Raw genomic sequence first — 27,926 nt, forward strand, 5'->3', positions numbered from 1 at the left:
CTCAGAACACACAAATCTGGCATATTCGCTCGATCGAGCGGCAGGGCAGAGTTTATTTTTCGCCGCGACGCGCCTCACAATCGCTCAATTCGTTCAGTTAAGCATCTTGGAAGTGATCGAAGTCAAGCCGAAGCAATCCACAGCTTGAGCATTTTCTTGTAAATTGTAAAGGCTGTAGAGGGGAGGAAGAATGCGTGCTTGGTTCACAGCTGTGTTCTTAGCTTACAGGGGCATTTACTTGTGGAGGAAGCAATGTGTGTGGTTCATTATTTTTTTTTTATGGCGCTTTACTGAAACGCCTGTGCGAGTGCGTCGTTTTTTTTTTTTTGTTACGCAATGGATGCACTACACTCATCCGCTGTTATTACAATCAACTGATACTCACCGTCGTGGCCTACGATACGTTTACGATATGTTTACGTTGAAGAAGGCGCGAAGGTGCGATTTGGATTTCCTAGCAGCTGTGGGAGGCAAACGTGTTCGCGCGGACGACACCGGATAGTAAGTAGAAATTTATGAAAATTACTGCCGTGTTGCCGTAAGCGTGTGATGCTTTTAATTGCACTTGGAAGTGAGGTCATTAATAAAAGCGCAGTGCGACTGCTTGACGTGCAATAGCTGAATCGACAATACTGATAGCCAGGTCGAAGTGTCTTTCGTAGAGACTTGCTTCGCTGCAGTACGCATGAAAGTGACAGTCCGATTTGTAACAGAATTTCAGGCCGGTGATTCTCCCAGCCGCTGGCAGGCAGAATGGACATTGCCTTTTGTAAATGCTATACGGTTTTCTTGAAAGTCTAGAAGCTTTCAGAGCCTCGCGTAAGATGCTCGATTTTCATGTGGGTGTGATGGCTTCTCTCTTGCCGTGAGTGAAACATGCTTTCTTGCTGTCATACCATAATGCAGTTTTTCGAATGAAAAAGTTCGACTTATAGCCTGCATTATCTGCTGAAGCATCCATTTAACAAGGAAGTAATTACTCATTGGCCTATAGCGTCCATGTGTTCCGAGTTGTGTTAGCTGCAAATGGAGTTGAAAAAGGTCCGGCTGAGAGAATTCCTGGGCGAAGTGAATTAAAGCATCTGGAGTTATCAAGCGCTCTGTATTAACCTGGAAGGGTGTATAGCCAATGCCCTTACGACAACGAGCCCAAGGAGCCTTCATCACATAACAGATCAGTATCTGCTATTGCACTATCTTGTAACCTACTGGACCATTCGGCTCAAGTATGACTGGGCCAGTGATACGCCTTAGGCGAGCTGAAGGTGCACTCCTTTTATGCAGTATGTGTGAGATATGCTGTGAATACAGGCTCTTAGGTGCAACTCTGGAATATTTTGCGATAAACGCAACAAGATTATTTGCTTAGCCGTTTCTTTGAAAAAGCTATTTTGCTCTTTTGCAAGCTTAGTTACTACCAGTGGGAACAAACATCAACAGTTCCTGCAGAATTATTGAGACAAAACCTAGTTTATGCACATTCAGCTTAAAAAGAGACTGTAACGAAACTTCAAAGATCAACAAATGAAATGATTTGTTTCCTCGCTTATAGAAATTCCTATCTTTGGGGCGTCAAACCAGACACCTCCCAGCTTAGTTGCAAAATCATCCGGTGATTTTGGCACCTGTATTTAATTTTTTCATCTTTTCTATTTTCTAAAGCTCTGTTTTCAGTGAAAGCAGTGTCTTTGTTGCTAGATTACAGTAATCTGTTAATACAGGTTGGCTTGACTGTCCCAATAATGGATCAAGGGCAACTTGGTCGGTGAGAAGCGCCATGGCACTAGGTGTTTCGGCCTACAATAGCTGGAAGCCTACAGTTCTGGCAAGCAAGGGGAATGTTCAAATAACAGGCAGACTGCTGCAGTTAAGTAGCTGATTCTGACAGCTTGATTCATTGCTGAATTGAGCACGTTGATGAGGTTGAAGAGGTATAGACACCAAATTTCTGGATGTGTGTTTTTCTTTTTTCTAGTGGTGTGAAAGACAGGTATACCTGTACATGGGTCATCACGTGAAATTCATATAAATTTGACAAATGGTTTATAATTGCATTTTTTCTCTTGTGCTGTTTCGGTTTCAACAGCTGAATGATGGCTGTGACATCAAAGTTAAGTACAGGTGACCTGAAGCATAAAATTACTTTGATACAATAGCTGCTTCGCCATTTTAATTCTCAATAACACTTAGGCCAGTCTGTCTTAAGAGCTGGAATGAGAATAAATGAAGAAGCAGCAATAATGTTAGTTTTGTGATGCTTCACGGGACCTGTACTGAACTTTGAAACCGCAACTACAGCTAGGCTGTTTGTTGTGAATGGTGTTGCTGTCCTGGCATATTTTAACTAAACACTTTCATGTTTGCCAGCCGTCCAATGAAAATTATGTGCAGGAGGGCCCTGTAGACTGAGTAGTGGGTGCTTTCAATGAGCCATTTGTAGTTCTTTAACTTAAGTGGGTGCTTCTGAAGGGGACATGGTACAGCTCTCAGTTCCTTTGGTCACAGTGCTTTAGTTTCATGGAGTTGCATGCTAAAAGCACTATCCACCTCTTGGAAGTCAACAAGTAGGTGCCAGGTTGCACAACAGCACTGCGACTGCATAGAAGGTACTTAAGTGCTCAAAAGGTTTTATTTGACCTCCTGAATTCCTATTCTTCTGGCTGCCGGACCAACCCAAATTTCCTGACAAATCTGTCATCCTGCTGCTTGACTTTGTTTTCCTTTCTTTTCAGATCGGCATTGAACTCTTTTGGTCGACCATGGAATTCACTGTCTAGCTGCTATGGTATATGAGTCCAGTAAAGCACTCAGTCTCCTGTACTTGGTTGTTTGGCTCCAAGGAGGAATACTTGCAAACTTGCAAAGAATTTTCTCACCGCTTAGCCCAGTAGAGAATTTGCAACTGGACGTGTATGTGCCTGTGATGGCCATTTACAGCCCATATATGATCTTTTTTTTTCTTCCATTAATTATCCTGCTTCTAAGGAAAAACTCTGCACATTCCTCACAATGTTGAGAATGAGTGTTTTGTGGTATTCAGCTGTATAAGCTCTTGCGAAAGTAACGCTTCAAAGTGTGCACACAACTGGTCAGGTGCAAAAGATGTAGGCAGCATTATTTTGCACAACACTCATTTTAGAAAGCAAACACTGTGAGAGTGCTATGACACTTATTGTAATATATACGCTTGTAGTAATATATGAGCCGCGCATACCAGCCAGCCAGCCGAGCATGCCATTTAGAACGATGATTGCCTTGTCTCTTTTTTTGTGTGTGTTTTTTGGCGTACTGCCGGTCCAGTGCCAATGCGCGCTTCCCTCGTTTCCATCAATGTTGCGCTTCCGTCATATGTTGTTGGCTGCTTATGCGGTGAAGCCTCCTCATGCATTGCTTTTTGAGAACATGCTTTGTTTCTGCGAAAAATAAAATTCCCTTCCTGCTTGGGCACATTGTAAGAGCTTGCTGTGTATTGTAAGTAAATTAGCCACTCACCAACATTTCTTAAAAAATGCGGCAGCATTTGCTCTTTGTAAACTCCAACTGTACTTCTGGCATTTAAGGCAGCTGCGCCAACTTTGTTCTTGTGATGACTCGACTTCAACGACACTCCTCTCGGACCACGACTGTTTGTACTGGTCATGACAGTTGCTACAGCAGATTGTCATGAATGGCATTGTATGCATTTCACATATTATGAAGTTGATATTGCATAGCTCTCTGATAGGTGAAAATTTTGAGCCACTCTGGTTCCAAAATTCCTTAATGGATACGGTTTACAACTCCATATAATTTTCTGTCTTTGTAAAACTTGGTTGTTTTGCTTTTTGTCGACTTGTTGTCCTTCATATTTTCATTTGTTGTATTGTTCGTGTTACACTATTGATTTTTTTCCGCCAATTGATTCACTCGTGATGCTTGATAGTGATGTCTGCTGCTTGATGCTTGATAGTGATTGCTGCTGAAAGTGGATGGGGGTGTGGTCTAGCTTCAGAAGTTTAGCAAACAACAAAGTACTTGACATCATCGCAGTCTGCTAGTGAAAAAGACCTGTGGTGGAAATAAGTGTATTTCATTTTTAAGTCTCTTCTAACTTCTAGCTGCCTAGAACTAACAGTGTTCTGCAGTATGCACATCAATAAATACAAATAAAATAAAAGCTCCATTCTTAGCAAAGCAGCCTCTTTGACATTGCAGTGCAGTAATCAATTAATATAGGCCAAGTTCAGTGTTACCATAACTGCACTAAAATAGATGCTAGACTAGATTTTGCAAGAATGGTGGTACTACGGCAACCGAAAGGGGAATGTGCAAAGGTTTGTTGTTTTTCATCTTTGTGCTGTGTCCTGTAATTGCAATTGCTACATTATGCGACGCTGCCTCCATGTCGAGATTCCAACTTTCACTGCTTTTTTTCTTGTTCCAGCGAGGGACACACACTCTGAGATTGTCATTTGTAGCTGTACTAGCTGGCGTTGAGCACTTTGGCTTCAGTTCTTATATACTGTGCCGCTCTACAGCATTGACAATGTGCCTACAAACAACAGCAGCTGCAAGGAAACCAGAGTACTCTGTTACCTTCAGGTTGACGGGCACATATTTTGAGTACATATGTGTGAGCAAAGAGCTTAAAGGGACTATGCAAAGAATTCAAAGTCGCTTGTAAATGTTTTCAATGCTTAGAAATGATGCTAATGAGCATTCACAGCAAGTATGACTTCGAAACTGAGCTGGCAATTTATTACAAATTAAAAAAAAAACGTGTTTTTTAAAACTCGCGGGCCAATAGGTGTGCTCGTAGTGACCGATTTTGGAACTAAAATTGTGAAAAAAGACTTCACTGTACCCGTGACGTCACCAGGCCACCATACGCTGTCATTCGTTGGAGCCACGGCAGTCACGACGTCACGGGCACACTTCCGGTAGCCGTGAAAATCGTCTGCTCGTGCCGCTGCGCGACCCTCTCGGGCAAGCGCGGGCCGGGGCATTGCCTTTGTGCATATGGTTTCAATTTTCCTCCGCCGCCTCCTTCTGTCGGGAGTTCCGGAGCCACTTGCATGGCTCTTTGTGGGCACGCATAGGACTCGATGCCCATCGCGGCCGTAAGAGCGAGCAGTCGCGCCTCAAGGTCCGTGTTTATTACTGCTAACTACAACAGATGACAAGCAAAGAAACCTGACGCGCGCCGCAATCCAGAAAGGCGAAGAGAGACCGGAGAGATGCCGCCACGACGTATTCAAAGGCGGGGCTCAGTCCCAGACCTGTTTTCTTAATTTTTGTCTGGTGCTCCGTGTGTACGAGTTGAGGGGGGAGAGGAGGAGCGTAATTTTTAATCATTTATATCTTGGTTGTTATTGATGCTAGATTAAAAATTCTTGCGTTGGGGTGACGAGTGATGAAATGCGTATCTCTCGTCTGCTTCACGTAATCTCAATTAATTTATTGCACAGTCCCTTTAAGGGCATGAATGCTGATAACAAAGAATATTTTCTTTTGCCACATATTTGCAGCTGTTCTGAGATGCTGTCTAACAATACACCATTGTGTTTGTTGATATGGGTTTGTGATGCGTGTTTGTGATGTGCCTGACTTTATTCAAGTGATCATGTGTGTGAGTTCATAATTCTCTACTGTTAAAATTCTTTGTCATTGAATCATTGATTTCTATGTGTCCATCTTTCACATTTATGAAGTGCTTTCTGCACACATTTGTTGTGAGCACAGCAAGGGTCATGTACTGCTGGCAGTAGAAGTTCATGGGATGCGTGTTCTGGGAAGTAGGGGAGGGGGAAATGTTCGGCAATTTATTTCAGTTTTTTACAGTTTTGCATGTGATCGGTTTGAGATTGTGTGGACGGGAAGTATGAACACGTAGTCCTGAAAGGTAATTATGGTTGTAAATATTGTGAAACATACCAAGGTGAGCTAGTATTTAATATTATGTGGCCAGTAACAAATTCAAAAAATGCTCAAATTCTTTGTGGCTGCACACTTGTAACTAGATGAGATGAAGTGTTTACAGCCACGGCATGTCAGGACACAGCAAGGAAGAAACAGCATAGTGCCGTTGTGTCTTCCTTGCTGTGGCCCGTATATTGTGTTGAAGCCATGGATTCAAAACCGTTTGTGTAACAAGTTATCTTGAGATGATGTTAGCGGCATTTTTTTGCGCTACTGCCATACGAGTTATTAAGAACTGCCTTAGTTTTATACTGATATACTGTGTTCAAGCTATAGGATATAGATGTCATGACTAAATCGGAACTCGGCAAGAGCAGGGGGGGGTTCTGCAGAGTCGCGGAATAAAATGTTGGATGAAAGTTTATTTGCTCCAGTCTTTGTGGCCTCCTGCAGAGTCATGCTTTTATGAAAGTACTACATATACGATAGTCATTAATAACTGCACCTAGCCTGCGTGCAGGAATAACTAGTATCAATACACACTTGAGATACTTCATACAAGCAGCAGCTAAAAGCACAAAAAGCAGGAACAAGGAAATGAAACTAAATCGCCGCTTACAGTCATCCTATGCTTGTGATAAGTGATAGTTAAGAGTGCGCACAATGCTGAAAGCTCTGTTGAGTATGGGTTACTTATAAGCAATTCATTGTTTTGTTTTTTTTGCCCTTAGAGAATGAAAACAGCGTGACTGTATTGCTTCCGGTATTCCCCTGCAAGACATGTGACGAGCTGTTCTCCACGCGGCAATTACTGGATGCCCACCGGCAGCGCGAACACCCCCAAGAGTTGCTGGCATTGCACCGCTGCAACTACTGCCCATTCTCCGGCGATAATGCGTAAGCCGAAGTCTGATGACTGTTTGTTATTGCAAACCTCACTTTGTAAAGAGCACGGGTCATTATATGCAGAGGTTGGATGTGTTGGTTTGTACTAAGGAAAAAAAGCGATACAGGTATGCCAGCTTTGAATTCTTCAAATCTAATGGTATCTCGCTCTTGAGTGCAAGCTACATTTGCTCGCAAGAAAGAAACCTTTTGACACTTTGTTGAAGCCAAGGCCACATGGAGAAAATGGGATCGTTGGGTTTAGTAATGCAATTGCACGTTCTGATGCAGGGGCAACAAGGAGGTCAAGGAGCTTGATTCAGAATTTTCTGTCTACAAAAGTTGTATTTTTGAGAAAGTGGCGCCAGTTGCTTTATGGTTGTCACACTTGGTTAAGGGACTGCCCTCAGCTCCTGCAGCACTGCATGTGCTTAGCTTGGCAGCATGTAGCATGAATGATAGAAAGGTATCTTCACAGCTGAGGGCCTGAAAAAGAAGGGATATATGTGTGCATTATTACTACAAGATATTCTTGTGTTTACATAAAGGCAACTATTTGTTGAGAAAGGGTTTTGCTTGCCGAACCCTTGAAGGCACTTTGTACACAACTGTGTGCAAAGACAACATATCTTACGATGACAGCGTTGTGTATCTTAATTTCTGAATGATGAGCCCTAGTGCCTTTGCTTTTGGCAATGTTTTTCTGCTTCTGCGCAAGCCTTTTTCACTTATATTTAACGCACTTGCACAATAAATGCATTCATTTGCTAGTCAGTGCTCGTGTGTATTTGTTCTTTTCTGTGTCATTTCTTTTGTGCTGTGTTGCTTCATAATGTTTGCTCATAACACTGTCTTGTTAAATAGCTCAAGGGAAAAATTGCAAAGCATGATTAATGATCTACTCAGGCAAAGCAGAACAGTAGGCCTCAGGATTAACTTGCATAAAACTAAAGTAATCTTCAGCAGTCTTGGAAGGGAACAGCAGTTCACAATTGTTAGCGAGTTGCTGGAAGTGGTAAGGGAATACGTCTACTTAGGGCAGGTAAAGACTCTAGATCTGGATCACGAGAGTGAAATATTGAGAAGGATAAGAACAGGGAGAGTGCGTTTGCCAGGTACTCTTAGATCATGAATGGCAGTTTACAGTATCCCTTAAGAGAAATAGTAAAACAGCTGTTATCTTACCGGTACTCATCTATGGGGCAGAAACGTGGAGGGTAACAAAAAGGGTTCAGCTTAAGTTAAGGACAACGCAGTGAGCTATGGAAAGGAAACTAATAGGTGCAACGTTACGAGACAGGAAGAGCGCAGAGTGGGCCAGGGAACAAATGCGAGTTATATTTCAACCAAAATTAAGAAGAAGAGATGAGCATGGGGTGGGCATGTAATGTGAAGCAGGATAATCGATGGTCGTTAAGGGTAATGGACTAGATTCCAAAAGAAGGCAAGCATAGCAGGGGGCGTTGGAAAGTTAGATGGACGGCAGAAGACCAGGCTAATTGGAGAGATATGGGAGAGGCCTTTGCCCGGTAGTCGGGCTGATGGTGATGATGTCCGCAGTCTTGTGATGGTATCTTTAACATCGCCATGTAACGGCAGTTAATTAACATGCCTGACAGGTAAGTCTGTGAAATGCCCTTCTTAGGGTAGTACTATAGGATGCTTGTTCTTGACTGCTGTTGTCAGTTTGGTTCCCATTCTGTTTTTTCATGGCACTTTATGTGCTCTTTAAGAAATGCTATGAAACACTTTAAAGATCCTGCTGTTCTCTTGACAATTGGTTCATCGGGTGTATCAGTCCTTGAAGCTCTTAGATGGCTGACCTCTTAACTCCACTGCCACTTCAGAAGGAATAACTTTCTTTAGCTCAGGCATAAGCATTGGTGCATAGCAGTCTGCTATTTATTACCTGCAATGACTCCAGTGCTAAAGTGTGGACTTGGACTTTCTGCAAGGCTTTTCGAAATCTCTCCATATTTTTTTGAAGAATTTTATCCAGCCAAAGCAGTTCTTCATGTGTATGTTGACTGACTGCTCCTGGATCCCAGATATTTCCTTCAAAATTGTTGTGGCCTGTTCATAGTTCGCCTAAAACTGAAGGCCTTCTCCAGTAGAGGGTGCTTTGCTTGAGTGATGCCATAATGTAATTGACTTTTTGCACTTTATTCATGTTAGGTCTTAATGGACAGGTGACTCATACTGAGTCCAAAACCTTTGCCACTGAAGACTTATCTCCACAGATTTTGTCACATCCATTTTATGTAGCTTTACCAATTTGTTTCCCGTCTGACTCGCGCTTTGTGTCATGCCCGTTCGTTGTGTTGATAATACTACATAGCATTCACCCGACTCAATGTGCATTGCCAGCTGTGAGAGTTGAGTGTATTTTCATATCATTTTCAATTACTTTCTGAAACTCTGCTTCAGCAGTTTCTTGTGTGTTGAGAACTGTTCGAGCTGCACATTGATTTCTGTAAGGCTCTGTGCTATTCCAGCGATCTGCTCTTGTGTTATGGCCAGATTCTATTAATCGGCATGGTTAATTATTTATTACTTCATCTTCTGCTGTTGGCACAAACTGCATAATTTGGGTTTGTAACACCTTCCTCTCTCTGTACTAATAATTCCTTGTTCATAATGGAAAATGTGACTGGTATCCGCTTGCTGTTCAGCAGCTCTGCTTCCCTATCGGTGTTTACTGTGGTCGGCCTCCTCATGTTCGCTGGTTAGCTGAGCTGCTCCGTTGCTACTTCAAGGCAGTGCCCTTTATTTCAGGGCGTGGAGGTAGTATCCTGATTTCAGCACCTGGATCGGCAAGAATCTGCTAAATATTTCCAATAAAAGACGAAGGCAAAGATAAGTCATCGACATCGAGGTGCCTGCCACACGCTATTTTTGTTTCTGCCATTAAAAACTCTGTCCTATGAAGCAAGCCATCAGTCTCGCTCGTTTTAACAGTAATAGCTAAAGCCTGGCTCTGAACATGGTTCAGTGTAGTTATTCACTAACGGTTTTGAGGAGACTGCAATAGTTGGAGTGACCCTGGATAGAAAAAGAGAAGTGTGTCCCATATTTCTGATGGTGATAAGAACAGGGTAACTGGCGTTCATAATTATGCCAAACTGCCTACACCGCCGTTAATGTTTGTACATTTTGGTTTTGTATTTTTGTATATTACATCGTCTGTAGCACTGGAATCTGGCGACCTTGTAATTTTCATTTTCCTACGTAAAAGGTGGTGCAGGGTGTGTGTGTACTCTTAATTTTTGTGAGCTGCCAATTGCAGATTTGATTTTTGGGGTTCCTTCCTAGATTTGTGTCATAGACGCCCTGCAGGTACTTGGGAATTCCTTAGAACCATAGTGACACCTCAGGATTGACAAAGTGATGGTTAAAGATGAGGTAAGACCAAAAGGACACAAGGGTTTCAAGAAACCTTTCTTATCCTAGAACACTTTCATACTTTTTGCTCTCGAGCACAGCCCTGTATCCATCTTTGAGCACAACACGTGAACTGCCTGAACCGCCAGGTGGGAGAACCACATTTGTGAACAACAGCAGCTGTGAGGAACACGTGTGCCTTTCCACAAATAGGTAACACTCTTCACTCAGTGGTCAATGTAGGCCTGCTGGATTTCAGTGATCCTCCATCCTTAACCATCATGTTGTTTTGTTACAGGCACTTGCCATATGCCTCGCGTTTTGCCACTGTAACAGGCGGCATGATTCAAGCGACATTTTTGAGTGCTGAAATACATTTTAGGGCTTGGGCGGCAGAGTTTCAGCCCCGCTTTTGCAATGCTTGTGTTTCCGCACAGCAGAGCTCACCTAGATTGCAAAGAAGTGCGCTCACATTTTTAAAAGCATCCATTGTAGACATGGCCACACATCTAGCATAATATGCATACACGGCCATGTTGGTCGGAGGATTGGCCATCTATATTACCAGTGCGGGCTCGGAAGAACAGGCAAATGAAGAAAATAGCCTCAGTAGTATAGTGGGTTTTTTTAAAAATGTATCGGCAAAAACTTTTTCTTCCCTACACCACCAATGACGTTCGCACACCAAAAATGACTCCACCCACTTCTTTTTTTTTTTCTCTGCCCACCCAGAACAGCTGTAGCCAGGCACGAGAGGACCCACATTGGACCCGGGGAACAGTTTTTTGTGTGCCAGGTCTGCCAGAAGAGCTTCACACTGCCGGGGCTTCTCAACCAACACCTTCGCTACCACACGGCAGAGAAGTGGCACAAGTGCGCCGACTGCGGCGAGCTCTTCCGCCATCAGTCCAGTCTGGTGCGTCACTGCAGGCAGCAGCACGAGGGCAACAACGCGACTGCACATGTGTGTCCCGACTGCGGAAAGAGGTTTTGCTTCAAGAGTGACCTGAGCAAACACATGCTTATCCATACCACAGAAAAGCCCCACATCTGCTCGCAGTGTGGACAGGGGTTCAGGCAACGTGCACATGTCAAGAGGCATGAAAGGGCAATGCACGGCTCTCAGCATCCTGGTGGTGAAGGACCGCAGGGCTTCAGTCAAGTGGTAGAGGTGAAAAAGGAGGAATCTGCAGACTAGGCATGGAAGATGCATCATTTGCAACCTAACCTAACCTAACCTAACCTAACCTAACCTAACCTAACCTAACCTAACCTGCCCACCGTGGTAGTTCAATTAATTGCGACAGGTTGCCACAACCTAGGTCTCAACCCAACCAAAAAGAAGAGAGGAACTGACGATCAGTTGTGTTCATTCGTAGCTTGGCAGTATGTCAAGATGTGTGAGGTTTAGTTTCCCAAACCTGCGCATGGACTATGAGAAACGCCGTAGTGGATAGTTCCGGATTACCTTGCATTGCTGTGTATAAGTCAACTACGAATGTAAATCGACACCCCATTTGAGGCCCTTGCTCTCTGAAAAAAAAAAGTTGACTCCAAATACTTCTCCCACCTCCCTCTCCATAGCATGAGATGGCATCACACTGCATGCAGCTCGAAGCAAAAAATCAAATGTCTAACAATGAAATCACAACAAATGTTTGCTTGCCCCTTCTAATGCATGGCAAGTCATACTGAGAGTGATAGTACACTTTGCTGTTCCTTGATGATTTCAAAAGTTGCTGTATTTCTCTATAAAGGTGTATTTTAATATGCGTTTGTTCTTTTCGGTGTCTGGTTGGTTCCTTTTTCTGCTGAAGTTTTGATTTTTTTCCCTCTTTCTTTTGCTCACATAGCGCATAGATTTCTTTACAACCTCTTACATTGCATCATCTGCCTAATCTAATGTTTGCATGTCTCCATTTCTTGTGACGTGTGTCCCTGTCAATAATGCCTCAATGTTGGTGCTGTATTTTATAACCCTTTCCGGCCCATAAACAAAGTAACTGGGGAGCTCTAATTTCTTTGCTCTATTATTCCTCTTTAAGGTCATCTGACATAATGGCTATCATCAGAGCATAAGAAAACTAAATCTTTGATTGGGAGAATGAGCCCATGCAAATATGTGGGTTGGTCTTTTATTGATGAAACTGCCACCACAGCAAAAGTCAAAGGTTTTGGTATGAAGAAATGTAAAGTAGTTTCTTTACTTGGTCAAACACAAGGTCACACTCCTCACAGTGTGCAGGGGCCCTTGGATGCCATCTGGGGAATTTTCAAGTATGTGTCGTTTTAATGAAGCATTAAAGACTACTTTTGGGTGCTTTCCCGAACTAGCTTGACATGTTCATTTCCGAAACCCTCACAATTGTGTGGGCTGTGCCAAAACATGCATATTTTTACCTAAGGGACCAAACGATTTTTGTTTGTGTACCCGCACATTTGTGTGGGTTGGGCCACATAGGGATAAATAAATAAATAAAATTTCCTTTGACTCCTGACAGTTACGAGGTCAGCGTAAGGCATACAAAGCCCAAATGTTTGTTTAAAGCAGAAGCGTCAGTTACAGAAATATTGCAAACACTTGCCTTTCACTGAAAGTGAAGAGCAGTCATTCCTTTGAGAAATGCATTTTCTAACTCTCTTTTCTCGAAAATTGTAATGATTGCAGTCATCTTTGTTGGAAATATTACACATGAATATGCGAAATGGACTCGTTAATTCAAGCTTGCTTAATCCGTACATATGGTTGTTTAAAATGATGGCATTGTCCGAGCAGCATGCTGTATATCAGGAAAGCCTTCACTAATTTGTATTCTGCACGACTGAACCAAACTGTTGGCCCACCAAGCTCGAACCTTCAACAGTCCACTGTGTAGTGAAATATCCGCTTTAATTTTTCGGTTCAGCATGGTGACAGTCTTTTACAGTGAGGGCTGTAATAACTATGCTGTATGAAGCTATACTAGTAGGTCATCCGTGCTGCTGGCTTCATGTATACTGTGACATGCATACGCAGTGCACTGCAGCTGCTGAGAAATCGTTTTTTGACTTTTTGAGGGTATCGGTAAGTTCCTGTCCATGACATGGGAGTGCCTGTTAGTGGCATCCAAGCACTGTAGTGATCTGTGGCTCGTGGCTGCATTACTGTTGTGCTTCCAAGGGGTTGCTTCTGGTAGCCTGGCAAATATACACCACAAGTCGCAACGCCTCGGCCGTTCCGAATGCAAATGAGCTGCGGCTGGTTGGGAAGTTTAGTACCACTGACATGGGAACGATTACATTTAGATCCAAATAGGGCGCCCGCATCAACGTCACTCGAGTAGATGACCGCAGGCGCTCGCGCAGTGATATGTTGACAACCCCCTCCCTTGCATATTTTCTCTGCTTGACTATGCATGCATCACGAAAGCAGTAATGGCACAACCGTCTTTGGACACTTAGGCAATCACTGAGAACCTCAAATCATGGGTGGCGGTAGCACTAACACCTTTTATTTTCTTGTTTTCATCAAAATGCTTGACATGGAGCATTTGCTTCTAGGCGACAGGCATAAGAAGGTTGGTACACCGGGTGACCAATTACAACTGTTTCTTAATTGAATTTTACATGTCAAAACAGTAATGTTGACCATGTAGCAAGTCGTACTGGAGGGCTTAAGATTAATTTCGACCATCCGGAGTTGTATGATGTTACCTTTCGCAGTGACTACCGGCTCGCGAGCATTTAAAGAAAAGGCACGTTGATTGGCCTAGCTAGAGTTTGTCACATTTGAATTGTCACCATTTTGCACACAGACATGCACAGTAACTGTTGAATACCTTCGACAGATAGTGTTTCCGTAATGCTGATTACCGTAAAAGCACTATGGGGTATTAGATAATAGACACCTTTAGCATACTGCATACCGTGTTATTGGACACCTTTAGCATACTGCATACCGTGTTATTAGACACCTTTAGCATACCATGTACCGTGTTATCGTCACGGGAGTACTGGGACACCACGCGCAGTCAGTGCGCATGCGCAAATCGCCTTGATGGCTCCAGAGGACGCCAGCTACCCGGCAGCTGCGCGCATGCCTGCCGCATCGGGACCAATCAGTAGTGCGGACTGGCGGTGGGCGGCTGAGCACACACTCACCGAGCGCTGCAGCAACCGATTAGCTATCTACAAAAACAAACAAGCTATAACCAACAAACAGTTACTTGCAGACACATCAGTGGAGGGTTCCGGAATAATTTCGACCACCTGGGGATCTTTCACATGCACTGATATCGCACAGCACACGGGTGCCTTTGCGTTTCGCTTCCATCGAAACGCGGCCGCTGCGGTCGGGTTGGAGCCCGGGTACTCCACCACGTTCACGATCCGGATTAGTAGCCGATCGCCGTAACCACTGAGCCACCGCGGGGGGTTTGCCCATGTGCTGTGCACATTAATGAGGTGGTCAAAATTATTCTGGAGCCCTCCACTACGGCACCTTTTTTTAAATTGGTTTTTGGGGAAAGGAAATGGCGCAGTATCTGTCTCACATACTGGCAGGCACACTGTAAGGGAAGGGATAAAGGGGGGACTGTGAGAAAAAAGAAAGGAGTGCCGTAGTGGAGGGCTCCGGAGTAATTGCGACAACCTGGGGATCTTTAACATGCACTGACATTGCACAGCACGCGGGCGCCTTTGTGTTTGGTTTCCATCGAAACCCTGCCACGACTACGGTACCCCTTTCATTCTTTCTTTTCTTTCTTTCTTTATAGCACCTCTTTCTGCCTTCGTTCTTTCAGTCTTTCGTTTATCCATTCCCTTATGGCGTGGTTCAGGTGTCTGCCGAGTTGTGAGACAGATACTGCGCCATTTCCTTTCCCCCCAAACCAGTTTTCAAACACATCAGATATGATTAGCAGGCATCCCGCGCTTTGGGCATTCCTAAATTATATGTCACACTGTTTCTTTTATGGCTATTTTTTGGTGCTAATACCTGTCATAAAATGGGTTTGAGAAATATGTGGTGAAATGAGGTTTTGATTTTACCCAGAGCATTTCATTTTTTGCGGACAGAAAAAAAAAACATCTGAGGTTTGTAAAGTATGTATGTAGTGCACATGCACTTCGGCACGTGCAGGAAGTTGTGTGTCAGCTTCATTTCGTACTACATTGCCGGGTCTCATTTTCTTTCCTCATGCTGAAGGATAGTGCGAACCTCGTGTTCCTCCTGCTGCACATTTCACAAACGTTATGCGAGGTCTTTTCCTCTTTCATTGGTTCGTTCGTATGAGGAGCGTGCAGATACTTAGCTCCTTTTTTTCTTGCTGTACTTCGCATTCACCACATCACACATAATGAAAAGGTTTCCTGCTATGAAAAAATGACGTTGCTTTGGCGCACCACTCCCATGGGCTGATGGGAAGCAGAAAAAAAATCAAGTTTTAATGGTCTTTTAACTCTTCATCTCTGCGAGTTAGGGAAATGCATCGGACCACCGCGATGGAACCCAGCGAAGGGTCGCAGACGAGAAATTCGGAGATGTCCGAAAAGATGTGCATTGTAGATGTGCATCAGCGGTTGATCTAAGACTGGATAGATTCATGTGAATGCAACTCATGGCTCTTGCGCTACATAAATGACATATGTCCTGCTTTTTTAGCTCTTTCCTTACCCCCGGGTAAACAGAGAGTAGAAAGCTTTAGCTCTACCGTACGTTAAACATGGTAACTACGACAATTACTACTTTACGGAAAATGTGGCTTGACAAGCCTGGCAACGGTAGCAACGGCAACGCGTTAACATACTTGCCGTACGGCTAACCGGCTATGCTAAAACTCTATTTTCAGGGTCGTGTGCACAAAACAATGCATTCGCCTATAAAAAAATTCCTTTATTGTCGGACATTACATTGCAGCTAATAGAACTATCTCATTAATGACGTGAAGAAATAAACTGGATAGGATATGCATTTCTTACGTAGAAAAAAAAATCTGCAAAATTTCAAAAACTCGCACAAAAATTCTGAAAAAAGAGTGAAGTATATTCAGACAAATTAGGAGAATAAAAAGAAACCTAGAATATGCGTTTTGCGCGTTATTATGCCAGATTTGAACGCTCAACGACACACAACATCATCATCATCCATCCGCACTCTGCTGCTTCCTTTCCTTTTCCTTTCTTGGCGTGGAGTGGCAGGCGAGGGTCATGTTAGCACCGACTGCCCTTTCCAGCTTTCATCACGTTAAACTTTACTTTCTTTCTCAGTGAAACCTGGAGGCTAACAGAAAGGGCAGAATTTAAATTGAAGACAACGCAGCAGCGCTCGTCCTGTTCCCTTACTCGTCCGTGTTGCCATTTTTTCGCAACGAGCTATGGAAAGTATTAAGTGAAAGCTTGAGACACGGGAGGAGAGCAAAGTGACCCATGGAAGAAACGCGGGTTAACGACGTTCTAGTCGAAATCAAAAGAATAAACGGTCATGGCAGGGAATGTAAAGCGGAGGCAAGATAATCACTGTTAAATATTTAAGTGTGACTGAATGGACTCCAAGAAACACAAGCGCAGCTGGGGCGACAGGAAGTAGGCAGGCAGGTTATATTAGGAAGTTTGCGGGTATACGGCGGCCGCAGCTGACACAGGACAGAGTTCAAATGCAGGGATATGGGAGGGGCCTTTGTCCTGTAGTGGTCTTTGTTAGCGTGCTGCTGCTGCTGATGTGGTGTTCATTGCTGCATTTCTTAAGCTGTAATGTTATACCCGAAGCAACAGGTAATACATGAATAAAAAAATGAAGTAAAACTAGGGCGATAAAGAGAAAATATATTTTTTTTAAGAATGAGGTCTTTTGGGTACAGGGAGAGGAAGCAGGCTAGCCTGGCACAATTCCTGTGCACTTTGCAGTTTCAAAGCAATCGTCTTAACAATTGTAGTAGTAAATTATCTTCTGTTGGGACGGCTTCTCTCGGACTGTTCAGGTGGCCATCTCGGAGCAACACATCGAGGATTTTGCACTTCATGAGTCCTCTATCAGCTCTTGTGACCTTCATTGGCGCCCATGTAAACGTTGGTGTCTTACTTTCTGACTGATGCTCAGAGTTTCTATAGTACGTAAGGGGAGCTACTGTTCGCCAAAGTCAGTGTGGTGGTTGGAACCGCACAAACCAGGAGCCCGTGCACTGTGGCCAGTGGCCATGTTTTACGTGTCGTACTGAGGTTCATTATGCTTTTCAGTGACACCAACACCTAGAGGCAAACCTTTTTGACAGCGAATTCGAACTGAAAGCCAACAAATCACTGTTCAATTCATAGGTTGCGTGCAGCGTCCGGCCGCTCCTGTGTCTTCATACCTTTCTTACCATTTGATGCGTTATTATTAAAGAGGAAAATTCATCCACCTAATGGCTTTTTATGCCTTTTGTGCGCCCTGCGAACATGAGAAATCTACAGCACATATCACTCACCGTTTACAAATTCAGTTCTCTACAACAGCATCGACCCAGAAGACATGCGTCTCTCTGGAGCCGACTTCTATCTGGACAGAGGACTGCTTGTTTCGGCACGTCATGGTTTGGAGCCGTTAAAAAGCTAGCAGCTCACTGCCCTCTTTGTTCCTTATATTCGGCGCATTTTAATAGGAAGGGAGTGTTAGAAGCAGCATGCAAGTGAGTTGCACACTGTTCCTTTTCGGTGCTAGGTCTTCAGTGGGTTACATATGCATGAATAACGAAAATAATTTTAATTGTCGCATCGCCTTTTAAGCTTTTTCTGTGTTTTGTTTGATTCGGTATGTACCCTTTGCTTTTGTTATTTTTTTATTCGGCAATGTGTTTCAGCGCTCTGGCAACCATTTCACGTCGTTGCTCGGTACCTCAATAGATCCTGGTTATGCCACTCCATTTACTAATTCACGTATGCGAGACTCTAAAATGAGCATTCGTGTTTCACTATTCACCCAGGTGGCCGGCTCCATCATCATATACACGGTGATCCCAGTGTAGACCAAAGAAAGGCTGTCTTCTCGGTCGAACACGTGCCCAAATGCAACGACGCAAATGTGCTCCCAGACCAAGTCGACCCTCACTACCTGACAATGTCCTCTCGCTCAAGAGCATGTAATCATGTTTTCTCAGTGAAAAATAGTTCGTCAAAGAAACATCAAAGTGTACGAAAAAAAATGAAAATTGGTTTTTAGAGAAACGAAATGGCGCAGTATCTGTCTCACAGTGTATGTCATATCAGTCTTAGGATTTTCGTTAATACTTGCTTTGTTATCACAGTCATCAAAATCATAACACGTGTGATGTGGTTTCTTGATTGCTTTTCACTAACTTAGCAAGTGTTTAATGACAGCTTGTGTACCGAAGCCTTCTGCATGAGAGGCTCAATTTACGATATCTGCATCAACATGTTTGTCACGTTTTTCGACACATTGGTTGTTTTTTCGTGCCTTCGGTTAGGTGCCTGTAGATCAAATAGTTATCTGTAACTGAATGCCGATTTCAGTTTTAATCTTGTGGGCCTTGCGGCCAATGACGACTCAGCTCGCAAGTATATGTGACACGGGCGCTTACACGCGCGCTGGAGCAAAAACCCGGCGCCGGCCGTCGGTGCCGATAAAAATCGCGATTGGCTGGCGAGCAGTGACGTCATAAGTGACGTCACCAAAGCGGATAAATTCCGCTGGCTGGAGGGCGATGGCGTCACCAGCCTGGAGAATGTAAGGGGCCTTAACGCCAAATAGGATGCCTCGATGGCTAGCACCGCTTTCAGGGTGAGGATGTTGCTCTCGATGGCAGCATGTTGGGTCCCACTGTCCCGTTCGGCAGCATTGAGAGCAATATGCGGCGACGGGCCGTTTCGAATATAAAATTCACCAAATTTGATGTTCTGCCCGAACAGGATAGTACGACAGAATGTTTAAACAGCGAGTTAGTTACGCTGAAGTATATCATCTTCCGGAGCTCATTTGTCGCGACGCTCGACACTTTGTGAGCGTGGTTACATTTGCGCAACAGGGCATACAGGGTGTTTTATTTGCACATTTCTTCACAAAATAGGCTCTAACAGACACAGAAGTTAACTTACAAGTTATATTACACTTGCAGTTATAATTCAACGGACCATTAACTTTAATTACTTCACTTAGTGCGTTAGCATTAGGAGCCCAGTCGTGAAGAAAAAGCGGCGTGCGGCGTAGTCTTGTGTGTACCTGCGTCGATTGGCAGATGGCAAAGTGGAGAGGGAAATCCCTTCGTCACTTTTAAGGGAGAGGAGGGAGAGATCAGAAGATGGCTGCTACCATTATATAAGAAAATTAATATATCATGACAATATATAAAAATATGAAGCGAAAAATTTTGAGTAGCAATTAAAAGCAAGAAGACCTAATACTAACATTAATTAAAAGAAATTCCCTAAAAAAATTACGGAGGGCACTTACACTACTTACATGCTGTGAATGCGAAAGCAGTTGCGGATCTTCGTAGGCTGCAAGTTAACTATATTTGTTAACTAGTTGGTGCTAGTAACCAGTACCTCAAAGTAGTAACCAGTGCCTCAAAGGCCTTTCCTGTAAGTCTTTAGGGCCAAGGCTTTTAGGAAAGACCACGAGACATACGCGTACGTATAAAACAAGCCACCACATCACTTCCAGTCTAGCAACCGTCACTTCCGGTTTGGTTGACGTCACTTGCGGTTCGATGACATCGATTCCAGTCTTCGGGATCTTGACGTCAAACTGAATTTTCGTGACCACTTTTGCAGTTTCCGACGACAACGCTGGATTTCGTTGGGAATGAGGCATATAAGGCTTTCTTCTTAAAGGAAAGAATGGATGACGAAATTTAATCACACTGTTTGAACTCGAAAAATAGTTTTGTTTTACATAGCAAAATACTATTGAATACGGATCTCTAAAAGGGGCCTGACGTTTTAAGAGTCGATGGCAGGTGGAGCGGTAGAATGGGTGAAATCAGCGGTGAATATACCGTCTAATAATTGAACTGGAGCAAACGAGCTTTGAAGCGCGTCTGCCATGCGCCGCTGCCCAAGTCGTCGTGGCCAGAGGCGCCGCCTCCTGACGGCTTTCAAGACTCGTTTGAGAACTTTGCGCCTGCGGCGCGTTCCTGACATCATAGGCGACCGCGGGATGGCGCTAGTAGGTGTGGGTTGTGGTTGGCGCCTGGCGGGCGTTGCTGTCGTTACGGTGGATTTCTTAAGCGTGGCGCCGCGTAGCGCGGTCGCCACGGCGCTGAGCCTCGAGTAAGGTGTCTCGGTCTCGCAGACGCCTGTGACGTCGTCCATCTCGACGTTGTAGACGGCCACGCAAGACGCCTCAGAGCGTTGCACTAGCGCCGACACCTGGAAAATGAGGAGGGGGTTATAGAGAAAGGAAAGGCGCGGTATCTAATTCACTTTCGGTGCAACACCTGAATAAAGAGGTGGGGGAAAGGTTGAATGTAGTTAAAAAAAAGGGATGGGGCGTGAAACGCAGATTCACGCGACGCACGTACACGCATGCCTTTGTGTACATGCGTGTACATGCAGCCTTTGCCAAAAGTTTAGATACCAAAGGAGTTTTTCCCGGGCCACGTGTATAACTCGATCGTTATACATAATCAGCGTTACAAATCTCGTCAATGTAAACGGAACTGTGATCCTCGTTCTTGTGAACGTTATGGCTCTCATGGGTTTGACAAGTTCTCCACTAGAGGGCTTATTTATAAGCATGCCGCTCTGGGTCCTAAACTTTTTGCGAAGAGTGTACATAAGTGCTCTTTTACGCTGCTCTTTTTGGCATCTCTTTATTTTCCTTCCATATGTTCTTATCGAGAAATAAATCGACAGCACAGAGATGACGGTAGCACTGCTCTCGCAGCAAAAGATATCCATCAGACGAAATTGTAAGGTCAAGAATTTTTATGCATCTAGCTTGTTTGATGTAGTAAAACATCAGAAAATTGATTTTGGTTGCTGTTACGATTGGTCACGGAGCGATACAGGACGCGGCGGACCACGTGTCCCATTGTTACCAACTGCTTTTTTCAGAAGTTGAATCCTACTATTGTAATGACTCGTAACAGACGGTCGTCATTCCTCTTGCTCATGGCAGTGCGTGGCGCGCGCCATACACACCTTGTTGGCGAGTGTGGTCTCGTTGTCGAAGCTATCCAGGATCTCGGCGACAGCTATCGGCCGTCGGTGCACAAGCGCCGTGTTTGCCTCCGCGCCGCGCTCGTACCTCACTTGGGTCCACTCGCGGCAGTGCTGCGGGGCAGAGGGCGCTCTGATACGGTCACTGTGACGTCACGCGGTGCTCAGCGAAAGAGCTGACTGTAAGCCGATCCCGTGCCTTGCAGCGGGAAGTAACATTAACTGAATGTGTTTGGAACTGTTGCATCAAGGGTCTCCGGGGACAAATAATCCAGTTTTCGCTCTTAGTAAAATAAAAATCGATTATACGGCTGTCTGTGGCTATGCTTCTTCGGCAAAAAATACGCATTAATTGCTGAGAAAATTGCAGTTACATATACGATTTTTTTACCGCCACACGCTCAATTCTCGTGACATTAAGGCCGAAAAAGAGCTCCGTGATGACCGTTTGGAAGTCAGTGTGGTGTAGACTAGCCTGAAAGATCAGGGCAGAAAATGCTGTCTTTACGGCTGGTGGCGCCGACACCAGTATTAACTTGTTTTGCCTTTTCTAGACTATAGAGTTTTCTTTTGAAATGAAAGCAACCCCTTTGCCATTAAAACGCCGCAATATTCCAATACGGACCAGGTTCAATTAGTCCCCATCTGGGAGAAGCTGTATGAGTTGCTCGACGCACCATCGAGTATGACTCGGGGAAGTAGTTGTGGCATATCTGGCCGAGTCGCCTTGGTTGGTCGTACAGCAGGAACCGCATAACAGCCAGGCTTAGAGACACGCACGTTTGGGCCGTCGGTAGTCCGAGGCGCCGGATTTTGGCCATCGAGGAAGCCTGAAATCCGCGGTCACGTGACTGCTCGCTCTGTGATGGCAAAACATCGTGTGGCCACCTTTTGACCAATGACTATGGGTTTCTTATTCCCAAATATGCGATGTCAATGCAAGTTAAATAACTCCAAGTGATTGAACTTATTTTGGAGCCCCCCCCCCCAGCGTCTATTCGCAGGCAAAATAAAATAAAAAACTGGTTAATGGAATTTCCAAATGAAAAATATTCTCCAATTGTGTTTTTGGAGCCAATTAGAAGCTCCTGTTGGAATGTTCAATCGGGACGCTTCTCAGCCAAAGAAAAACCATTGGATTAAAAATATTCTACTAAGACTTCCTAATGGAAAATTTCTGGTTGTGTAATTTGAACCAATTGGAAGCTCCAATCGGAACAGGTTGGATATGCCAATTCGGAGATGAAATTGCTGCCCAACTAAAGGGGCAGCTCCATTTAATGATGACTGCAGCTATGGTAGAAATGTTGAAAAATAATTCAGTAGATTACGCTGCTAACAATTTTATAGGAACATAATAAATTCGCTTGATACCAGTCTAGAAAATCGTTGGCTTCCAAATGGAGTTTCCAATTAGAGATTAAAACTGGGTGCTCCTGTTGCGCTTCCCAATTGGATGTTCCAATTACAGTGGCTATATATTTGAAAGCGTAGAAATCGAGCGGGCTGCCCAGTTTGATTGATGATTCTAATTGGTTGCCCTATTGAGTCCATTTGATTGCTATTGGAATGCCCAGTTACATTCCATCGATTTTTTTGCCTAGGTCATGTCCATGTGCAGCTTCGGGAGGTTAAACACCCCCTATATACCGCAGCAAACACCGTTTGCCCAATGACGCTATAGCACCCCATGACCAATTACTGACCAACGGCAATGTTACTGGTATAATGTAATGAATCGATCCCCCATTTGCTGCATTTTTTTGGTTTTTACGGTTGGTTCAAAAGAGGTCGTGTCCCGCCACTGCGCTGGGTTTCAGCCAATAGAGGCGTTCAGCACAGCTCGTACCTAGTGTTCCTTTATATGCTCCCGCTCTGCGGGAGCATATACAGGAACACTACTCGTACCGCTACCATAAACCGCGCGCCGCCAGTGGGCACGCGCTGATTGGTCCCGACCCGACAGGCATGCGCACAGATAGCCGGCTCCTGGCGCCATCTGTCGCCCTCAGGCTGACCTACGCATGCGTGGCGGCGCTGTTGCGGTAAGCGGTAGCGATGGTGTTACGTGCTACACTAAATGTCTCTAAAGACGAATGGAAAGCGGGGCTTTGTGCCGCATGAGCCATTAGCGGAAAAGGATAAAAAGATGGCATAAAGTCAAGATGGAACCGCTTAAAATATTTCTAGGCTAGATTCAGCGGAGCTTTTTTGTCCCGGTGGCATCTGCTGCCCGGTAGGGCTGCAACTACGCGGTTGCAGGTTGAAATACAGCACTTTTCCTCCGTTGACCATAAGGAAGTGCGACCAGCCGGTAGGTGATGAGAATGCGTGCCCACTCACGATGGTGTCGTTCGAGATGGCGTTCCGGTAAGAGCCCAGGGCGTTGAGCACGAACGAGCGGCACGGCCGAGGTCTCACGTCGTGCGACTCGAAGACGGTGAAGCTGCACAGCCTGCATTGCATACCCATACCACTCAATGCGGATTAGAATGAAACTGTGAAATAAGAATGAAATTGAAATCGGCATAAACAAAGCGCACTAGGATCTCTCGCTGGATTGACGCGTTCGAACGGAACTGCATTTTGTGGCCCCGGTGCGTCATAAGAGTGAAAAAGCGCTGGACATATTCATTCACGCTCATATTCGTGTTCATGTACAGCCTTGCTCAAAAGCCTTAAGGCCAAAGGCTTCTCGCTTCAGCCGCATAACAGGGCCATTACGGCACTATTAAAGACTGGCCCCGCCGCGGTGGCTCAGTGGTTAGGGCGCTCGACTACTGATCCGGAGTTCCCGGGTTCGAACCCGACCGCGGCGGCTGCGTTTTTATGGAGGAAAAACGCTAAGGCGCCCGTGTGCTGTGCGATGTCAGTGCACGTTAAAGATCCCCAGGTGGTCGAAATTATTCCGGAGCCCTCCACTACGGCACCTATTCTTCCTTTCTTCTTTCACTCCCTCCTTTATCGTTTCCCTTACGGCGCGGTTCAGGTGTCCAAAGATATATGAGACAGATACTGCGCCATTTCCTTTCCCCAAAAAACCAATTATTATTATTATTATTATTATTATTAAAGACTGAATTACCTTGAAATGCTAGCAGAATGTTTCTTCTTGCGGCAGAGAAGCTTCCTGCTTGACTTGTGTTTTGAATGATCCGCTGCACGGAGCATTCTAGGAACATTCATTTCGCTGCAGCTGAACGCTGTGGCCTTAAGACTTTTGACCAAGACTGCACATGTCAACCATCTTCATTCTCTGCGTGTTCAATACCTGGCGATGGTGCGCAGGGCGGCCTCGGTGTAGGCGTCGTCGTGCTCGTGGCTCTCGCGGTGGAGGAAGCCGAACACGATCAGGTAGTCCTCGCGGAACAGAGCCCGTAGTTGCTATACGTTGATCACAGAGACAGATAAGAAAAGGTGGTTTGTCAGCGGACCTGTTCGATACGAACGAGATTGTATCTAATGTTAACTTCTACGTGGAATGAATATTGCAGGCAGTGAACAAGTTCCTAAGTTGCTACGTCAGAGGTCTCGTACTTGCGCCGCTTCGTCAATGACATTTTATGCAGCTGTCGTTCAATTCAGAACTGTGCCTTAAACTCCGCTACCTTCTACGTACTAACGATATGGCGTACAGTTAAAGCAGTAAAACAGAACTGCACTGAATTTTCTCGTCCGTCGGACCCCATGTGTTGCACGCACAAGACCTCCAGACCACTAACGCCCAATCGTCATAATTATCAGACAAGTCAAATGATGAGGTTAAGAGCCTTTCTAAGCGATTTCCTGTTACATCTTTTCAACGTCATATTTATTTATTTAATTTATCACATACTGCGGACCAAGTACGGACCAAGCAGGACCGTATTTGGTCAACGTATATTTCCTGGCAATCATTCTACATGATTCTCTGCCAGTCCCGATGAACGTTTCTATCAGTTGGCACGCATTCTGTCACTATAGGCTGTCTGACCTGCGTGGCACGTGTGTCCCTACTACGCTCACTCCTTCCTTGTAATTTCAGTCAGGGTAGCACAAACTCTTGCTTTGGGTTCTAATTGTATGACGTAGCATATTGCGGCATTTTAAAGTGCGTCACTTGACAAACACACTCTATGAGGAGCCATGCACAGTCTCGCCTAATGCTTGATTTGTCTTGATTCATTTATTTCCCTCAGACAGAAATAGGGACAAGAGGTTAGCTTAGTGGTGTACGCAAGGAGCAGTTCGCTTCATTTTGTTTAATTTTCTTTGCCGGATTAAAATTAGAATTATTCGTTGAGCCGATAATAGCATAGCCGATTCATTTAGTATAATGCAAAATATTTTAGCTGCAAACGTAATGGTCTCAAACAGTGTTTAGGTTAGTTTAAGCACTGGTGAACCAATGGAACGAACTGGCAGCATCCGCAGCCTAACACTAGTGGGACATTCTCCATCTCCTTCCGCGATATCGCCCACCTTGAGGAACTGGACGTATACGTCGACGGTGTGTCGGCCCACGACAAGGTTGGTCAGGGCGATGCCGTCCAGTCCGGTGCGGCGCAGCCACTCGTAGGCCAGGTTGGCTGAGGAGACCAGCCCCGAGCGGCTCGCCCACAGGCGCAGGTAGTTCTCCACGTCCAGCGAGCGCAGGCCGACCAGCACCCGGATGCCCGGAGCAGCCTCCATGCGAAGGGCGCGCACTTGCTCGGCCACCGCGGCCGACGTCATGGGGAGAGGGTCGCGGTTGCCAGACGCTGCGGGGCGAAAATAATAGGAAAGGAAGATACTTGATAAAAGGAAAGGTGCAAATGTTGGCCCGAAGCTCATTACCTTGTCGCCACACTATGCAAAGTGGACAGAGAAAGAGAGAATACACTTTATTGCTCAGCTTGGCAGCTGTAAGTTGGCTGCGAGAATTCCTACGCGAGGGCTTGTTGTTCTTGCAGCTGTTGCGAGGCGACCCAAACACTCCTTGAACTAGGGGGTGAGTAGGGGTAATGTGGTGACTGTATGGCTAATGGGCATCCAAGAGATGTAAGTTGGCTGCGAGAATTCCTACGCGAGGGCTTGTTGTTCTTGCAGTTGTTCCGAGGCGAGCCAAACACTCCGTGAACTATGGGGTGAGTAGGGGTAATGTGGTGACTGTATGGCTAATGGGCATTCAAGAGCTGTAAGTTGGCTGCGAGAATTCCTACGCGAGGGCTTGTTGTTCTTGCAGCTGTTCCGAGGCGAGCCAAACACTCCATGAACCAGGGGGTGAGTAGGGGTAATGTGGTGACTGTATGGCTAATGGGCATTCAAGAGCTGTAAGTTGACTGCGAGAATTCCTACGCGAGGGCTTGTTCTTGCAGCTGTTGCGAGGCGACCCAAGCACTCCATGAACTAGGGGGTGAGTAGGGGTAATGTGGTGACTGTATGGCTAATGGGCATTCAAGAGCTGTAAGTTGGCTGCGAGAATTCCTACGCGGGGGCTTGCTGTTCTTGCAGCTGTTGCGAGGTGACCCAAACACTCCATGAACTAGGGGGTGAGTAGGGGTAATGTGGTGACTGCATGGCTAATGGGCATTCAAGAGCTGTAAGTTGGCTGCGAGAATTCCTACGCGAGGGCTTGTTGTTCTTGCAGCTGTTCCGAGGCGAGCCAAACACTCCATGAACTAGGGGGTGAGTAGGGGTAATGTGGTGACTGTATGGCTAATGGGCATTCAAGAGCTGTAAGTTGGCTGCGAGAATTCCTACGCGAGGGCTTGTTCTTGCAGCTGTTCCGAGGCGAGCCAAGCACTCCATGAACTAGGGGGTCAGTAGGGGTAATGTGGTGACTCTATGGCTAATGGGCATTCAAGAGAGAATGGAGGATATTGACATAATGTTCTGGGATGTTGGCACATAAGTATGCGGCTCACTAGTGGTATATATATGTCCTAGCCGGTGTATTGAGGATGTTATGCTCAGTTTTGGGTAGGAGAAAAGTGGACGTTTATTCGGCAAGAGTCGAAATTTTTTCAGGAAGAAACGATGAAGAAAGTCGCTAAAGAAAATGGTGGCATCAAGCCCAAGAACTGAAATCACCCTTGCTTGGAGAGCTCCAAAGTGAACTGCAGACCACTGGAAGGATTTGTGACTACATAAGGATTTTCGTGGCAACTGCCTTTATCTTACGTTAGCGGCTCAGATTAACAAGTACGAGACAGTCATCGAAGTAACGTTGTATGCTCAACAAATGCCAAGTTTTCGATGAGGTCTTCGACACGTTTCCTGATCGATGAAATGAAGACGTTGCATAAAATTGGAGCTACTAATGGTTCGGTGCAGATACCTTCACGCTGAACACGTAATTGATGGGTGAACTCAACTCCTGTTGGAAATGAATAATAATTTGGTACGGTGACGAATTAGTGCGGCTATGGCTTGAGGTGTTTTACAGCTGGCTAAGTATGGCATAGTGAGACAAAGCAGGTGCGCGTTACCCCTCCAGGCCGGCTTGATGACCCTATGCTGCAGGTCGAGCACCTGGTCCCCCAACACCAGGTGAGAGCACTCTCTCAGAGGAGGGCCACGACGCACTCCACCGCCCGCCACCAGGCACAGCAGGGAGCGGGGTCCTGAAGAAGATGATGGCGTACACGTGACCATACACACGCAGGCAC

At 45.2% G+C, this 27,926-nt stretch overlaps 3 protein-coding genes across 13 annotated transcripts in view; 1 reads left to right on the forward strand and 2 right to left on the reverse strand.

Annotated features, from left to right (window-relative positions):
• Positions 1 to 27,660, forward strand: LOC144100975 (zinc finger X-chromosomal protein-like). 11 transcript variants are annotated; one of them, XM_077633934.1, is made up of 5 exons: positions 1 to 501; positions 3,561 to 3,675; positions 6,630 to 6,795; positions 10,902 to 11,080; positions 27,286 to 27,660. In XM_077633934.1, exons 3-5 carry the CDS (start codon positions 6,714 to 6,716, stop codon positions 27,340 to 27,342), a joined length of 318 nt encoding a protein of 105 aa, XP_077490060.1. In that variant the 5' UTR covers positions 1 to 501; positions 3,561 to 3,675; positions 6,630 to 6,713; the 3' UTR covers positions 27,343 to 27,660. The 11 variants fall into 11 exon arrangements, 9 of the variants coding, with proteins under 9 accessions (XP_077490060.1, XP_077490061.1, XP_077490056.1 ...); XM_077633935.1 differs by lacking the exon at positions 27,286 to 27,660 and adding an exon at positions 18,102 to 18,347 and having other exon boundaries at positions 2 to 501; XM_077633930.1 differs by lacking the exon at positions 27,286 to 27,660 and adding an exon at positions 2,733 to 2,798 and having other exon boundaries at positions 13 to 501; positions 10,902 to 11,599.
• Positions 19,416 to 27,926, reverse strand: part of LOC144100977 (uncharacterized) — a 10,189-nt gene continuing 1,678 nt past the window's right edge. Inside the window, exons 2-8 of the mRNA XM_077633937.1 lie at positions 27,747 to 27,881; positions 25,759 to 26,036; positions 24,569 to 24,681; positions 23,641 to 23,752; positions 21,975 to 22,127; positions 21,280 to 21,411; positions 19,416 to 20,505 (exon numbers count right to left, since the gene is read on the reverse strand). Of these exons, the coding sequence (XP_077490063.1) occupies positions 20,077 to 20,505; positions 21,280 to 21,411; positions 21,975 to 22,127; positions 23,641 to 23,752; positions 24,569 to 24,681; positions 25,759 to 26,010 (1,191 nt within the window). The 5' untranslated portion in view covers positions 26,011 to 26,036; positions 27,747 to 27,881 and the 3' untranslated portion in view covers positions 19,416 to 20,076. The remainder of the gene's footprint in view (positions 20,506 to 21,279; positions 21,412 to 21,974; positions 22,128 to 23,640; positions 23,753 to 24,568; positions 24,682 to 25,758; positions 26,037 to 27,746; positions 27,882 to 27,926) is intronic.
• Positions 27,598 to 27,926, reverse strand: part of LOC144102172 (uncharacterized) — a 13,666-nt gene continuing 13,337 nt past the window's right edge. The window contains exons 8-9 of the mRNA XM_077635486.1: positions 27,747 to 27,881; positions 27,598 to 27,602 (exon numbers count right to left, since the gene is read on the reverse strand). Of these exons, the coding sequence (XP_077491612.1) occupies positions 27,598 to 27,602; positions 27,747 to 27,881 (140 nt within the window). The remainder of the gene's footprint in view (positions 27,603 to 27,746; positions 27,882 to 27,926) is intronic.

The sequence above is a fragment of the Amblyomma americanum genome, chromosome 8, assembly GCF_052857255.1.
Source record: "Amblyomma americanum isolate KBUSLIRL-KWMA chromosome 8, ASM5285725v1, whole genome shotgun sequence".
NCBI classification, from domain to species: domain Eukaryota; kingdom Metazoa; phylum Arthropoda; class Arachnida; order Ixodida; family Ixodidae; genus Amblyomma; species Amblyomma americanum.

Excerpts from the sequence above, each read along its gene's own strand:
- LOC144100975 (XM_077633930.1), top strand. The coding sequence starts at position 6,714 with ATGCCCACCGGCAGCGCGAACACCCCCAAGAGTTGCTGGCATTGCACC. Across the intron at positions 6,796-10,901 it reads CCATTCTCCGGCGATAATGC|CTGTAGCCAGGCACGAGAGG; the intron begins GTAAGCCGAAGT and ends CACCCAGAACAG.